Source organism: Rhinoraja longicauda, chromosome 2 (genome assembly GCF_053455715.1).
Source record: "Rhinoraja longicauda isolate Sanriku21f chromosome 2, sRhiLon1.1, whole genome shotgun sequence".
In the NCBI taxonomy this organism is placed as follows: domain Eukaryota; kingdom Metazoa; phylum Chordata; class Chondrichthyes; order Rajiformes; family Arhynchobatidae; genus Rhinoraja; species Rhinoraja longicauda.
Window position 1 is genome coordinate 18,878,302 of NC_135954.1, and position 17,457 is coordinate 18,895,758.

The 17,457-nt window shown below is 40.9% G+C and overlaps 1 protein-coding gene across 7 annotated transcripts in view; it reads left to right on the top strand.

Annotated features, from left to right (window-relative positions):
• Positions 1 to 32: 32 nt before the first annotated feature.
• Positions 33 to 17,457, top strand: part of brd9 (bromodomain containing 9) — a 45,252-nt gene continuing 27,827 nt past the window's right edge. For 5 of the 7 annotated variants that reach the window (XM_078415708.1, XM_078415737.1, XM_078415751.1 and 2 more), the window contains exons 1-7: positions 33 to 299; positions 4,803 to 5,017; positions 8,325 to 8,460; positions 9,183 to 9,243; positions 10,451 to 10,595; positions 14,127 to 14,237; positions 15,425 to 15,603. In XM_078415708.1, the coding sequence (XP_078271834.1) occupies positions 251 to 299; positions 4,803 to 5,017; positions 8,325 to 8,460; positions 9,183 to 9,243; positions 10,451 to 10,595; positions 14,127 to 14,237; positions 15,425 to 15,603 (896 nt within the window). In that variant the 5' untranslated portion in view covers positions 33 to 250. The remainder of the gene's footprint in view (positions 300 to 4,802; positions 5,018 to 8,324; positions 8,461 to 9,182; positions 9,244 to 10,450; positions 10,596 to 14,126; positions 14,238 to 15,424; positions 15,604 to 17,457) is intronic. The other 2 variants (XM_078415715.1, XM_078415722.1) reach the window with 2 other exon arrangements.

Genomic DNA, 17,457 nt, shown 5'->3' on the forward strand with positions numbered 1-17,457 from the left:
GCGGAGGCGGGCTCTGGGCGGAGCGACAGAGAGAGAGGAGATGGATTCCGAATGGTGTCGGGTGGAGACGATGAGGGGTCGTTGAATCGTTTGTGTTCGGTTTCTGCGGGGGACGGGGGAGGGAAGGTCCGAGGGCGCGTCATCTCATCTCACCCACCCCGGCCGGGCGCCGTTGGGCGTGCGCTGGCCCTGAGCGCCTTGTGCGGCGGCGGCGGCGGCGGCGGCATCGACCCGGCGGCCCGGCCCGGCCATGGGGAAGAAACACAAGAAGCTCAAATGCGAATGGCGCTCGTACGACGGTGGGTTTGAGTTTGTTTACTGGGCGATGATCAGTCAGCGGAAAGACAATACACGATTACAATCGATACCATCCACAGTGTACAGATGACACACGATAATGGGAACAAGTTGAATAACGTTCAGTGCAAGATTAAAAAGTCCGATCAAAGATCGTCTGAGGGTCTCCAATGAGGCAGATAGTAGTTCAGGACTAACTGCTCTCTGGTTGCGGTAGGATTGTTCAGTTGCCTGATAACAGCTGGGAAGAAACTGTCCCTAAAACTGGAGATGTGTGTTTTCACTTTTCGATACCTTTTGCCCGATGGGAGAAGGGAGAAGAGGGAATCAATCACCAGGGTTCTTGATCATGCTTCTGATCTTGTCGAGGCAGCGAGAGGCATAAATGGAGTCAATGGAAAGGAGAAAGACACAAAATGCTGGAGTAACTCAGCTGGACAGGCAGCATCTCTGGAGAGAAGGAGGAATGGTTCATTACTCCAGCATTTTGTGTCTATCTTTGATTTAAACAAGCATCTACAGTTCTTTCCTACACATCAATGGAAGGGAGGTTAGTTTATGTGATGGTCTGGGCTGCATCCACAATTCAATGAGGTAGATAGTAGTTCAGGACTGCTCTCTAGTTGTGGTAAGATGGTTCCGTTGCTGTTCTCAGGCAACTAAGTGAGGCCGGCTCCTTGCACCACCCACCATGCATGCTGCCTGCATGATGGGAGACTTCTCTGGGAAGGTTCCGGATGGTCGAGCTCCCAGTCGGATAATCCGCCCGGGGATGATCTGGACTGGCGATTGGGGGAAGGGCGAGCTGAGCGTGTTGATCAGTGTCTGTGTCTGTGTCAGTGAGTCTGCAGCAGCCCAGACCATAACAGATCACTCTCCACACGTTTGTGCAGGATTCTTTACTTTTACTTTGCATCAGGTTCTGTCATCCGTTTACACAGAGATTCTGTCATTGTCCGTTTTTACAAAGAAGTCTGAAGATCCAAAACGTCGCCTATCCATGTTCTTCAGAGGTGTTGCCTGACTCACTGAGTTACTCCAGCACTTTGTGTCCTTTTACACTAAGAAATAGTTGTTCAGTGCATTTGCAACGCAGGAAGAAGTCATTTCACGCAAATACACATTTCCCCCCTCCCCAAATAGGAATCTTCCTCTTTCGCCTCACCCTTTTAAAAACATCCTCAACCATTCATAGTGTCAGAATGAAAGAACGTTTCTCCTCATTTCATAGAATTACAAAATGATCGAAACACAAAAGGATCCATTGTGACAGTCCACACTAGCAGAAATCACATCTACTTTATTTTCCACTAGTTTATTAATTTAGAAAATATATCAATTTTATCAAAATCAGATTAGTTACTCCAGCCTTTTGTGTCCATCTTCAGTGTAAACCAGCACCTGCAGTTCCTTCCTACATGTTAACTATCCTTGTTCTGTCTGGGGAAAAACAGATCGAGGGAGGGAGGGAGAGATAGATCAGCCAAAATTGAATGGCGGAGTGGACTTGATGGGTCAAATGGCCTAATTCTAATCCGAGCACCTACGACCTTTTAACCAAGGTATTTGGAGATAAATTTGGTAGGGCAAGAGCAGGCAGAAACGAGAAGTCTGCCATGGTCACAGGGGCAGACAAATGACAGATGTTTACTGCAAAACCATTGACTCCCACAACTACCTTGAATACACCTCCTCCCACCGTGTTTCTTGCAAGGATGCCATCCCTTATTCTCTCTGCCCCACAGACAAATACCAGGCCATCATCTCCCAGACTTTTTCCCATCTCATTACCTCTGGCGATCACCCCGCCACGCCCTCTAACCTTATCTTTCCTGGGCCCTCCACTGCCCGCTTCTATTTCTTTCCCATTGGCAGACCCATTGTTTCTGCCTGCTCCTGCCCCACAGAACTCATCTAAAAATATTTTGACTCCTGTCCCACCTTTCCCAGTCCCTTGATGTGGAGAGTGATAGTGGTTTACAGAATGCTGCTGGTGTGATTGACTTTGCTTTGTTGGTTCAACGCATATTCATTATTGGATTTATCACAGATTGTCTTGTACTCAAAATCAGTGTCTTAATATGTTTTGTTGTGTTTTAGTTTTGGATTGAATGATTTTTGAAAACGCTACAAAAATATTGTGGAAACATGAGGTGTACGATCAAAAACAGTTTGTGAACTTTTGAAGATATCAAGCAAAATTAAGGCACACTAAAATTTGCTTTTTACTGAAAGTAATTTGAGCAGCATTGCAATTTGGGTGAAATAATGGAAAATCAAGAAAAAGTTTCCAGCTAAACAAAAATTAGGATGGAAAGAATTGGAGAAAGACACTGCTCCTCTGCATTGAAGCAACTATGATTATGGTTGATATTGGAAATATTTTTATGTAAGACAGATCCTGTGCTAAACACACAATTCATCCGCAGTTGAGGACACTGATTTGCGTTCTGTCCATTGATGTGGAGTGGCAAAATGTCAGAAGTGCATCTTGTTTCTCTGCACTCTTACATGGATCAGAGATTTTGGAACTTGTCAGGAATAGGCTATTGAGCTTGCGAGCCTTTTCTCTGAAGAAGGATCTTGACCCAAAACGTCGCCTGTCCATGGTCTCCAGAGGAGCTGCCTGACCTGCTGAGTTATTCCAGCAATTTGTGTCCTAGCTTGTTCTCCTGTTTTGTGAGAGAGGCTGCTCTCTGGCCTAACTCCATGTACTGCCTATTTCATATCTCCTGATATCCTTGGTTATCTAAAATGTATGAATTCCAGATTTAAAATTGGTGATTGACTTACTGTCAACTGTCACTTCCAATAAAATGTTACGCATCTTTTTGATTATGTTTCCTACTTTTGACTAATAGAAATAATGAATTGCAAATCAATCCATTACTTAATATCTATAAAATGCTTCTCCTTTTAGTGCAAATTGTCCTCGCATTTAATCTTTGTGGTCCAGGTAACATTCTGATAGCTCCATGCCACACTATCATCATGGCCTAATGTGCTTGTCCAGAACTACTGTCAGTATTTCAGGCACAATGAAAGCCAGTGTATAGCCACCTCCATGTATTCCTGCTCTTTGGATAAAAGGCCAGCAATTGTTTGCTCTTGATTATTTTCTGCATCTGTTTGTAGCTATCTTTGAGCCCCCATGACTTTCGTAGATTTTCACTTTTAGAGTTCTGAGTTCTCTGGGTTTAAAGTTAATGACCTTGTTTGTTTACATTGGTCAAAACTGTGACAACTGAAAATCAGTTGCTTCGTCTTGCCACAGTACTCATAAGCATGCCTTTCTTGTGCTATTGACAAACTTTGAAACTTGGCCTTCTATCCCTTCATCAAAATAGACTATGGAACATTTCCTGAGCTGTGACATGCTGCATGACACATGCACTGTAAAGGATCTTACAGAGGCCAACAATGTGGCACTAAAATTTAAGGTATCACAAAATGCTGGAGTAACTCAGCAGGTCAGGCAGCATCTAGGAGAGAGGGAATGGGTTGAGACCCTTCTTCAGACTGAAGTGCCGCTGGCACTAAAATTTGCTCGCTATTGGCAAACAGGTGTGTGATGACACAAATAAATAATCAAAATAATTTATGAATATTGTAAATAGACATGCTCTAACACAGTTCTGCCACTTTGGCTATTTATCTTTGTTCTTTGGTCCCTGTTACAGCCAATCTCCAAGCCAGGTGAATAGTTTGCCTTCAATTCTATGAGCGTCAGGTTCAGATAACTCTCTTTTTATTGTATGTTTTCTGTAAGTCCTGATAAATAACATCTGCAGATATTCTACTGTCCAGTTTTCTGAAAATATTTTTTTATCTAGCCGTTATAGTTCTGTAAATTCCAATTTCACTTTTTTTTTGAGCAGCATAATTGTTATGCACACTTTTCTATTCAAAAAAAGAAAAATACAAAATCGCAGATACTGGTAATCTGAAATATAAACAGAATGCTGAAAATACTGAGCAGTGTAAAAGAAACAAAAAGTTAAATTTCAGTTGATAACCTTTCATCATAACTGAGACGTCAATATGAAATATTAAGGCTTTTTTTCCTCACAGATGATGCACTGCATTTTCAGCATTTTAGATTATTGATTATTTAGTGATTATTGTTAAAGCATTTATAATATTTTCATCCATTTTAAAACCCTGTTTTGGTTTTGGAACATATTGCTTTTTGTGCCATTATTTCATACATTCTCATCATTTATCGCATTAATTTTGCCATGTTTCAAAGTCAATATTTCCCTCCAAAGATATTGGGATTTATATTGCTTCCAATCATCCTTCAACATGGCCACTAATGATTCATCAAGAGGTAATTAAAAAGGAAAAGAAGAAAAAAATCAAGCTTGTGAAATTCAGAATTTTTAAGGAATGTTTGATCTTTGATCCTTGAAACTAGATGCAGTTTGTGCTTCCTCCCTTTAGTGAAAATGCTTGTACAAATGTTGCATATCTTTTAATCATTGCGTGTCTGTGGTTCATTTTAGGTTTTATTGATAAGCCCTCTGAAAAGCCACTTAAGCTAGTGCTGAAAGTGGGAGGGAGCGAAGTAACTGAGCTTTCTGGCTCTGGCCATGATTCCAGTTATTATGATGACCGATCTGATCATGAGCGGGAACGGCATAAAGACAAGAAAAAGAAGAAGAAAAAGAAGTCTGAGAAAGAAAAACATATTTCGGATGAAGAGCGAAGAAGAAGAAAGGTAAGATAGCAGATGTTTGATCAAGGCTGGCTGGCATTTATGTGGGGAAGTCTGAGGACATACCGTTCAATAAGAAGAATCAAAAGACAGATTATTATCTAAATAGAGAAAGATTGTATATTTATGAAGTTCAGAGGGATCTAGGTATCTCATGCATGCATCACAAAATGTTCGCAGGTAGGTCCAACATGGAATAAAGAAGGCGAATTGCATTTTGGTTTTCATTGCAAAGGCGCTGGCGTTTAAGAATAGGAAGGTTTTGTTAGATTGTGGGTGAGGCCATACTTCTGTTCCCCTTACCTAAAAAATGAATATTGTAGCATTGGAAGCAGTCCACAGAGATTTCACCAGACTAATTCCTGGGATAAAAGGATTCTTCTAAGAAAAGTGAGACAGGAAAGTAAGGAAACTTCGTATTCCTTGGAGTTTAGAACAATAAGATCCAAAGGGAGCATGTCAGAACATGTTTTTACTTGCAGGAAAATCACGAATAAGGGGTTGGCATTCAATCTGATGTGTGGGGCAATTTTTTTTCTCTCTGTGTGGTCAATCTACGGCATTCTCTGCCCCAGAGAATAGCAGAGGCTAGATCACTAGATATATTTAAAATGAGATAAATATTTCATAGATCAAGTAATTGAGGGTTATGATGAACTGGCATATAAGCGAAGCTAATGCCAGTATACATTCGCCATGGTCATTGAATAAGGGCTTGGCTTGCGAGGCCTGGAATGTACATATCAGGGATGGATATAGTAAAGAGAACAATCTTGCACCTTCCATCTTATTTTCATCAGTTGTTTATTTTCTAAAGTGGATAGAAAATGTGTTGCTTCAATTCTCTCAATTGTACCTTGATTTTTTTTTGATAATACATAGGCCTGACGGGTATTTGATGGTTTGTGTGGCTTGCGGGCTGGAGCCCATTTTCTACCTTGCATATAGTCATGTCCGATGTACTGGAGCAGTTCCCGTGAACCGACGTGCCTCCTCGTCCGGCCATCTTTGTGTTCCGGGGGCAGCACTTGCAGCCTGCCTGAAGGCGTAGGAGAGCCCTTGCTTGCCGTGTGCTAAATTGCTAAACATTCAATACCATTACAATAATGAGTGAACTTGGGGTTTGGTAGCTGGACAAGGGTGGAATTTGAATTGAAGAGGGCTTGCCATTTTGTTAATTGTGTTTTAGCAATATATAAACATCCATATTTATATGGAAGGTAGACACTTCAGAAGGGTCTCGACCAGAAACGTCACCCATTCCTTCTCTCCAGAGATGTTGCCTGAATTTTGTGCCTACCTTTGATTTAAACCAGCATCTGCAGTTCTTTCCTATCCAAATTTATATGGGCAGTTTTTGATACGATGCCGTATTCACACCAGTTGCTTTATTCTCTTTGTTTTGTGTAAAACACATAAATTAAATAAATATGCTCTATCCTTTGAGACAAATTGCTGCTTGCACATTCTTCCAAAGTAAATTGAACAGTACTTTATTTGCATTTTGAGAATCTAAGTCAGTGGTGTCCAAACTTTTTTCAAAGAGGGCCAGATTTGATAATGTGAAAATACCCAAGGCCCCCCCCCCCCCCCCCCCGGTCCTTTAACTAATGCGCTCTCCCCCCCCCCCCCCAGATGTAGTCGCCGTCGCCTCTCCCGCTGGGGGGGGGGGTCAGGCTGCGCTGACCGCCGGGAGGTGTAATCGCCCTCTCCCCCTCCCCCTACCTTCATTCTGTTAGACAGTGCTGGCGGGCCATAAATAATAAATTTTAAGACGGAAGCTGCGAGCCGTATAAAATCTGACCTCGGGCCGCGATTGGCCCCCGGGCCGGACTTTGGACATGTCTGATCTAAGTGAAAGGTGACACATTTAATTGTTACATATTATTAACCAATTTCCATTGCTTCTGAATTTGATTGTACACTATTAAATGTACTCTTTTTGCCACTGATGTTTGAAGTTAAGGACCTGTCCCAGTTAGGCGGTTTTTAAGGCGGCTGCCGGCGACTAGGCTGTCGCCGCACGTTCGCCGGGGTGTCGCGGGCATTATCGTGAGTATCTCCAATGAGTCGTAGCAGATCTCGGGTTGTTGCGGAAAATTGATTCTGTTCGAAATTTTTTGGCAACAGCTGGCTTGACACCAATGATTATAGCTTGTCGTGGGCGCTGTCGCAGGTTGTCGCCAGGTGTGGTAGGTTGTCACCGGTACTGAGGACGGATGAATTTCATTGGCGACTACCAACGTCAACCGGCGACAGGTACCGGGATCAGGAGAAGACAAGTTGCGACAGGAATTGTCAAAACCCGTCCACAGAAGTTCAGCTGCAACAGCCAACTGTGGAATGGGGGTGGAGACCGTGATGCTGTCAATGGGGGGGGGCGGACACCTGACCATACCGACAGCAAGGTCCGGCCAGACCACTTTTTAGGTATATTTTGTCATTGTTTGAAGTTTAATTTTTTTAAAAGATTTTTGCATGTATTTTTGCATTTTTTCATAGGAATATAGTTTGTTTGAATAAAGTAGATTTTGGACATTTTAAAAAAAAATTGGAGTCTGAAGTTACTGCATTTCTAAGTACTTTCTCATGGCATCTCTTTCAAATATTCTAGTTTCATTTATTTTGACCAATGAAATAAACACTGACACAGACATTGCACTGCATTTAAAAGAGAACACTTTTCATTTATTTAGATCAATGAAGCAAACACAAAGACAAGCAATTCACTGCATTGAAAGGAGAACACTTTTCATTTATTTCGATCATTGAAACAAAACCAACACAACCAATGCACTGCATCGAAAAATAAACTCCTTTGGGAGGGTGTGGGGGGCACTGAGAAGGGGCTTGGGTCGTGGTCTTTTGGGGATCTCTTCCTGGAGTGGTGGACCTCTGTTTGTGGAGTGGGCTATTTGTTGCTGGTATTCAGATAATGTCATTCTGCCGTGGTATGCTGCCTAGTTCGGAGTTGTAGTAAGTGCAGGTTGACGTTGGTTGTCGTAGCTCCTGTTGTAGTGGACGTCCTAGGTCGCGAAGACTGGATCGCAGGTTGTCGGCAGCTTGCCGTCGCCTAGGTGGTAGGTTGCGTAGCTTGTCGTGGTCATTGTCGTAGACATTGTCGTAGGGTAAAAAAAATTACATTTTTCGGCGATCTGCTACGACCTTGACAGTCGCCGGCAGTCGCCTTAAAAATCGCGTAACTGGGACAGGCCCTCTACTCCATTCACTGATTGTCTACATTGATGATGGCAGTTAATGGAAATGTGATGACATTATCCACTGACTGACATTTGTTGCTTTGTAACAGGAAGAGAAGAAGCGAAAACGTGAAAAAGAGCACTTAGATAGTGAAGCTGATGCTGATGAGTTTGACCCTGGCAAAAGGATTGAAGTTGAGCCCCCAACAGATCGACCGGTCCGGTCGTGCAGAACTAAAGAACAAGGTAGGTGTTTCTTTGTTTTAATTTGGTTTGCCTGAGTGTGCTGATAACCAAGTATAAAGTCACATGTGCGATGAGTATTATAAGAGACATGTGAACACAAATGAGAATTGCAGATCCATTTCATTAGTACTGGAAAAGAGAACCCCATTTAAGATGTTTAGCAACACATTTGCTTAAACAAAAATAAAAATCACCCTGAAAGTATTAATTTCTTCGGTCTCTGAAATCTGTTATGTATTATGCACAAATGTTTTGCAACAACTTTGACATAAGTGTTATCTCACTGACATTGCAGAGGGCAAAAATAAAGTAGCGTTTGCTTGAAAATTAATCTGGCACTGGAGAAACATCTGTTATTAATCTATTTAAATTTTATTCTGGATATCTTTGTTCATCAGTCAGATAACTGAGTAATTTACATGTGTTTAATTTCTAAACACCTAAACTTGCAATAGGACAAAATACTTTTGGACTACAATACAATACAATATCCTTTATTGTCATTGTACAAGCACAACGAGATTTTGAGTTACTGAATTACTACTAACTTCTTACTCTTAAAGTTCCGTGCCATTAAATAAATATTACTTGTATGTATATAGCATTTCCCAAGTTAAAAGAACTTTATGTAGTTTAAAGATTGGTGATTTATGTATGGCAATGCTGATTATCAATGTGTTCTAAGTTTTCAACATTAATGAAACTTCTGTTTGCATTAAAAGCTGAAAGTGAGAATACACCTCTGCAGCAATTATTGGAACATTTTTTACGCCAGTTACAAAGGTACGTACACCAAAATCGTAACTGACTATCATGTAATATAAAAAAATATTACCATGAATATAATGGAAAATTAACAACTTGCACTTTTACAGCACCTTCAACTATATATGTATTTCATTGGTTAGAAGGATAGATGGATTTTCAAGATTATGCACAGTGCACCAATTCCCAAAATGTGCAGATGAGTTTTGCTTCCCCTCCCTCTGAGGCAGAAATTTGCCTTTTAAGCTCAACGTCAAAGGATTTCTCCAGAATGTAGGGGACAACCATTTCAATCCAATTATATTATTTCGAGTGTCATTTGCTGGAATTTCAAGATACTGCAGTAGCTGATATATTAAATTTCTTTTGCACTTGTCTCTCCTACCACCATTTTCCTTTCCCAGACCTCAACCCAACAGTTTCCACTTTCTCTTCCTGAGGTCTAGAATAACAGCACAAGGAGAAAAGAGCATGCCTCTTTGTTAAGACGCAACTCTTGATGCAAAAAAAATTCATATGGCTCACAAGCAGACTTTCTTCTTGTATAAACCTAAACCATGAGTATGAAAAATGTTTCCATTGCATATGGGAGAGAATTACAGCCAAAAATATTTCTATTTTCAAACTTGCAGTTATAATCATACTTGTAATTTTGATGTTCTGTATTGCAGTTTGGCGAGTTGGTTTCATCTACTAAACATTGCAAACAGAACAACTAGGCTCCATTCAATTTAGCATGAATGCATTGTAAAATATATTTTCCCTTGTGTTTAAACTTTTAGTGACATAAAAAATTGAGAGATTCTTTCCTAGAGGTAGTGAATCCTGGTTAACGTTTATTGTCCACTGTTTTGTAAACTGTAGCCAAACCCTGCTAGGGCTAGTTGAGATCTGCTAACTCAGCAGAGATCAACGAACCATGTGGTTTGACAATACATTAAGTAACATACAATTTTCCTTCTGAAGGGGTCTGAAGAAGAGTTCAGATCTGAAACAACACCTATCCATGTTCTCCAGAGATACTGCCTGACCCGCTGAGTTATTCCAGCACTTTGTGTCTTTTTTGTAAATTGGTATCTGCAGTTCATTGTTTCTGCAAGTTTCCTTTAAGTTTCCAATGTTTATACAGTGCGGTCTTTGGAACTATTTGAAGATGAGGAAAGAAGAATAACTGAAACTAATGATATTTAAATAGTAATCATAAATCTCTGATTTTTATGTTTAGGAAAGATCCCCATGGATTTTTTGCATTTCCTGTTACGGATAGTATCGCACCTGGTTATTCTATGATCATAAAACATCCGATGGATTTCAGCACCATGAAGGATAAAATTCTAGCAAATGAATACAACTCCATTACGGAATTCAAGGTAAGACTAACATGACTACTGGGTATCTATACATATTGAGCAAGTGCAAGAAAATGTGGTTTTTCCAGGAGTTTTCTATTCTGTATCATTTTGTAGTCTTGCACCCCTCCCAACCTTTCCGAATTTGGCGGAAAGTTTCCGCTTTCTTATTTCATTTCCGCCATTCTGATTTCGCCTCACATTTTCCAGCAAAACAGTCGGTAATTGCAATTTGTCAACCCGGCCGCTAGAGTTCGCTAGGGGTTCTGCGAGAAACCCCCCCCCCCTCCCCGTGCCCTGGAAGTCTCCACGAAAATGTGGCACCTAGGCTGGGCAAGGCAGCCAATCTCGACCTTCATCGGGACTTCCACGGCCAATCGGTGGGTTGAATTTGCAACCTGCGGCCGGGGCTCTGGAACTCCAACCCAGCTGGAGCCAGCCATCTATCCCCATAGCCGACTTCCTTGGCCAGCTGGATAAACCAGCAAAGTCCTGGAACCAAGAGTGCCAGAAAATCAGTGGTGGAACTGTAATGAGTAAATATTAAATTTAAGTGCAAGATTATATAACTATATTAATTAATTATGACGGGGTTAAAATATAAAACACAGCAGAAAAGCCAATTACCACCTTTTTGGGCTGATTATCAATTAATATGCAAATTTATTTCAACAAGTACTTCCGTATGCTTAGTCGAGTCGCATATATCAACTCTTTCTTCATAACTTAGTCATACATGTTATGACCATTGTTCTTTTATTCAATACCAAAACAACTGGGTTGTGTAAGGACAATGCAAAATAGAAAAGACAAAACAAAACAATTTTTTCTTTGTGTTGCAAAATGTAACTTTGTTCAATAACCTTTCTATAAATAACAGAATATACTCATGATAGACCTGACATTGTACATGCAGTCCAAGGACTACAGACTGTTGGAAATAATAGTCGTTTTTCACACATGAATGTAGCGCAACGCGTATGCGCATTTGACGTACATACTTTTTTTTTGCTGAATAGTTGCATTACGCGCCACATTATGAATTTTGATGTAAAATTCTGAATTTTCGACATCAAAATTCTGAATTTGTAAAATCAAATGCTGGGAGGTCTGGTCTTGGTGGCGGCACAAATACAAACTAAATTTGAGAGATGATGTGAGTAGTGCCTCATCGATCTTAACATGAAAGTTCCTTGGCAAAACTGAAGGCATTGTGCATTAAGGTAAAATTCTCCATTAGCTTGTAGTTGTATCTCACAAAAAGTTATGGTGATAGGGATGTAAATCATGTTGGCTTTGGGATATCACTGCTCAGGGTTTTTTTTAGGCCAATATCGTAGGTCCAGCAATCTGCAATTGGTTGATGTAATAGCAGCGCATTTGAAAAGAGATGTAATAGCAGCGCATTTGGAAAGCAGTGACAGGATCGGTCAAAGTCAGCATGGATTTATGAAGGGGAAATCATGCTTGACTAATCTTCTGGATTTTTTGAGGATGTATCAAGTAGAATGGATAAGGGAGAGCCGGTGGATGTGGTGTATCTGGACTTTCAAAAAGCCTTTGACAAGATCCCACACAAGAGATTAGTGTACAAAATTAGAGCACATGATATTCGGGGTAGGGTAGTGTCATGGATAGAGAACTGGTTAGAAGACAGGAAACAAAGAGTAGGCATTAACGGGTCCTTTTCAGAATGGTAGGCAGTGGCCAGTGGGGTGCCGCAAGGCTTTGTGCTGGGACCTCAGTTATTTACAATATAAACGATTTAGTCGAGGGAATTAAATGTAACATCTCCAAGTTTGAGGATAACACAAAGCTGGGTGGCAGTATGAGCTGTGAGGAGGATGCTAAGAGGCTGCAGGGTGACTTGGATAGGTTGGGTGAGTGGGCAGATGCAGTATAATGTGGATAAATGTGAGGTTATCCACTGGTGGCAAGAACAGGAAGGCAGATTATTATCTGAATGGTGTCAGATTAGGAAAAGGGGAAGTGCAACGAGACCTGGGTGTGCTTGTACATCAGTCACTGAAAGTAAGCATAGTGGTACAGCAGGCAGTGAAGAAAGCTAATGGCATGTTGGCTTTCATTTCGAGGGGATTTGAGTTTAGGAGCAACGAGGTCCTACTGCAGTTGTACAGGGCCCTGGTGAGATCGCACCTGGAATATTGTGTGCAATTTTGGTCTCCTAATTTGAGGAAGGACATTATTGCTATTGAGGGAGTGCAGCGTAGGTTCACCAGGTTAATTCCCAGGATGGCTGGACTGACATCTGATGAAAGAATGGGTCGACTGGGCTTGTATTCACTGGAATTTAGAAGGATGAGAGGGGATCTTATAGAAACATATAAAATTCTTAAGGGATTGGACAGGCTAGATGCCTGAAAAATGTTCCTGATTTTAGGGGAGTCCAGAACCAGGGGTCACAGTTTAAGAATAAGGGGTAGGCCATTTAGGACTGAGATGAGGAAAAACTTCACCCAGAGAGTTGTGAACCTGTGTAATTTTGTGTCACAGAAGGCAGTGGAGGCCAATTCACTGGATATTTTCAAGAGGGAGTTAGATTTAGCTCTGAGGAATCAAGAGATTATGGGGGAAAAACAGGAACGGATTACTGATTTTAGATGATTGGCCATGATCATATCGAATGGCAGTGCTGGCTCGAAGGGCTGAATGCACCTATTTTCTATGTTTCTATCAAAAGATTTCTGTGCATAAGATCAGAAGCAAGAATGATATTTGAAATAGAGATGTAATTTTTAACAAAGATTAAGTGGACATGCCTTCTCTATGAGGAAAGGTCGGTGCTGCAGCAATTTATGTACTTATTGGCTCTCAAGGCTTTATATTACCTATATAATCTATATATGATGGAATATTCCTGACTTGTGGCATGTAAATGTGATGGAATAGTTTCTCCTTGCTGTGGCAAAAACAGCTCTACGATATGCAAGACATTCAATATCTTCCACTTTGCAGTTTAGATTCGAGATACAGCGTGGAAATAGGCCCTTCGGCCCACTGAGTCCGTGCCGGCCAGTGATCCCCGTACACTTGCTCCATCCTACACACGAGGGTCAATTTATAATTATACCAAGCCAATTAGCTTACAAACCTGTACGTCTTTGGAGTGTGGGAGGCAACCAAAACACCCGGGGAAAACCCACGCAGGTCATGGGGAGAATGCAATTTGCTGGAATGGAACCATAATCCTGAAGGGTAATAGGGCCTCAAAAATTCTGATCGAAAACATAAAAATACTTCAAAGGCTTTCAGGCACACACACACATAATTGATTTTTGTCTTTCATATTTAAAATTGTATCATCTCTATTCAATCAAATGCATCCAAAAGCAGATTCTCCAGCATTTATTTGAAGAATTTCGGTATGTTCTTGTGCTGCTTCTGGATTTGAGAGGAATTTGCCATTGGAGATCAGTAACTTTGAGTCCTCTGTGTTTGCGGGATTGTCCTTAAATGTGCACAGCTAAAGGCAAAACCCTGGAAGGTATAAGCCATGATTTTAAATAATTTTGATTTTGTTTGTTCCCCAAGGGTGATTTCAAGTTGATGTGTGATAATGCAATGACTTACAACCGACCTGAAACAGTGTACTACAAAGCAGCAAAGAAGTTGCTTCACACAGGATTTAAGATGATGAGCAAAGTAAGATGATTTAGTTTCTTGTGAATCTGATGTATGGCATGTTTAGTGCGGGATCAACATAATATTTTACTCTCAAGCTGACATAAATCTAATGTTTCATTTTGCTGCTTGCTAATATGGGTCCCATTACTGATGATGACTTCAAATTGTTTGTTTTTTTGGGTTGTGGGTATTGCGAGAAAATTGTGTCGCCAGTCCATACTAATTGCGCTTGATAGGTAGTTCAAAATGGGTTGTGTATGAAGGAATTGTAGATGCTGGTTTAAACCAAATATAGACATAAAATGCTGGAGTAACTCAGCAGGACAGGCAGCATCTCGGGAGATAAGGAATGGGTGACCTTTCGGGTCGAGACCTTTCTTCAAAATGGGTTGTCTTCTTGAATCACTGCAGTTCTTCTGGTGAGGGTGCATTCACAAAGCTGTTGGGCAGGATTTGGAGCATCTGATGATCAAATTCATCAGTTAAGTAATATAGCTTATGACAAATGTTGAGAAACGTACGGAATGGAAAGGGAGGTCAATTATGTATTGCATGTTTTCTTTGGTATTTTAGTCATCTTTGAATAGACTTTGCACATAATTTGCCCCTTGCGTAATTTCCACCTCTGTGCTCCAAAGTACACTTAATTTAGGTTAAAGTGATGAACCATCACCAGCTTGTGGAATCCAGTGTGTAGATCATTGATTTAATCGCGTACAGTTTGTATTACTAGGAATCACAAATATAAGAGGAGAAATATGAACAAAGTGTACTTGAAATGCATTTTATTGCAACGCAAAATTGAAGTAAGTTAAAATTAGTGCTTTTATTGTATCTCTACATTATTTAATGTTTAGGTTTTTCACATTTTGGAGAGTTGGAATGCTTTTTAATGTTGTCTAATTTTTTTTCAGCATTACTTATGTGTTTCCACCATTGTGTCTTTGTAGTCTTGCCTTATAGTGTTGATGGCTGTCATGTCTTTGTCAAGGCTCACCGTAGTTTGTGATCCATTTACTATATGTCGCTGCCATTGAGCCCTAACAATGCTCATCTGTGATCACTCTCATTGACAAGAGTGTCAGTCATTAAACCTAGTACACATCAATGACCAACCAGTACTAAATGCTGTGCATGTGCATGCAGTTCACCCCAGCACTTGGGGAGAAGTAAAAAGCGTGCCCTTCTATGTTCTTTGCTTGCAGGAGCGTCTGTTAGCTTTGAAGCGCAGCATGACATTCATGCAGGAGATCGATTTTTCTCAGCAGGCAGCACTCTTAGGCGATGAAGATGTAACACAAGAGGAAACTGTTGCAGAAGTCACTATAGTACCTGTCGAAGCAACAACCAAAAAATCCAAGAAACAAAGTAAAGAGGTCATAAGGTAATTTATATTTAAATTTCAAATTGCTGCATGTTTCCAAAGCATCTCTTGAAAATTTTGTAAATTAGATTGTGCTTTTTAAAGAGAGTTTCCGGATAATGTCCCATTTAAAAATAACTGTTCGAAATATGTTGGATGAATAAGATTTAAAAATATATATTTTCTAAGAGCCACTAAGGTTGCAATGTTAGGGACAGTTGAATTGTTAGTAGTAATTTTATATATAGCTCTATTTTACTCTGTTGCTCCAATGCTATCTTCAATGCTTGGAGCCGACTAGAATTCGATACCTGATTATTTATGAATAAGAATGTTCAAAAAAGCAATGATTCTGCAGTTGTACAGGGCCCTACCTAGTGAGACCGCACCTGGAGTACTGTGTGCAGTTTTGGTCTCCAAATTTGAGGAAGGATATTCTTGCTATTGAGGGCGTGCAGCGTAGGTTTACTAGGTTCATTCCTGGAATGGCGGGACTGTCATATGTTGAAAGACTGGAGCGATTAGGCTTATATACACTGGAATTTAGAAGGATGAGAGGGGATCTTATCGAAACGTATAAGATTATTAAGGGGTTGGACACGTTAGAGGCAGGAAACATGTTCCCAATGTTGGGGGAGTCCAAAACAAGGTGCGATAGTTTAAGAATAAGGGGTAGGCCATTTAGAATGGAGATGAGGAAAAACTTTTTCAGTCAGAGAGTTGTGAATCTGTGGAATTCTCTGCCTCAGAAGGCAGTGGAGGCATTCAAGAGAGAGGTAGATAGAGCTCTTAAGGATAGCAGAGTCAGGGAGTATGGGGAGAAGGCAGGAACGGGGTACTTATTGAGAACGGCGGCACGGTAGCGCAGCGGTAGAGTTGCTGCTTTACAGCGAATGCAGCGCCGTAGACTCAGGTTCGATCCTGACTACGGGCGCTGCACTGTAAGGAGTTTGTACGTTCTCCCCGTGACCTGCGTGGGTTTTCTCCGAGATCTTCGGTTTCCTCCCACACTCCAAAGACGTACAGGTATGTAGGTTAATTGGCTGGGTAAATGTAAAAATTGTCCCTAGTGGGTGTAGGATAGTGTTAATGTGCGGGATCGCTGGGCGGCACGGACTTGGAGGGCCGAAAAGGCCTGTTTCCGGCTGTATATATATGATATGATATGATATGATAATGATCAGCCATGATCACATTGAATGGTGGTGCTGGCTCGAAGGGCCGAATGGCCTCCTCCTGCACCTATTGTCTATTCTCATGGTGTGTGTTCTTGAAATTTTTCCTTATGGTTTTTTTGTAGCCTGGCCTAATAACAATTACATTTTTCTACCCCTTCTCTCATGAACTATTGTTTCTGCCAGCTTTCCATCATTTAAATCACTGTAAATGTTAGAATTTTGCTTGCATTCTGAAAGCAAAACCATGTGATAGAACATAGAAAATAGAAAAATACAGCATTGTAACAGGCCCTTCGGCCTGTATTGTCTGTGCAGAACATATTGCCAATATAAACGTATCTCAACTGCCTGTACTTGATCCATGTCCCTCCATTCCCTGCATATCCATGCGCCTATCTAAAATCCTTTTAAACGTCACTATCGTCTGATTGATGTAAATTTATCTCTCACTGTGCTCTATTACGGGATCCACCTGAGATAGGCTGAGGAATTCTATCTATTCCAACACCAGTCAGACCTGATGAATGGTTGGGATTTCCATTCAGTTTAGTAGAGACTCAAAGGGGAAAGAAATAATGGGTTTTTTTTACACTTGACATCAATGGGAATTTTTTTACATTTCTTTCGACATAAAGAAACATGTCAAAACTTGAAATTTCCTGACTTTGACTGGAGGTGAAATGCTTACCCAGGCTTT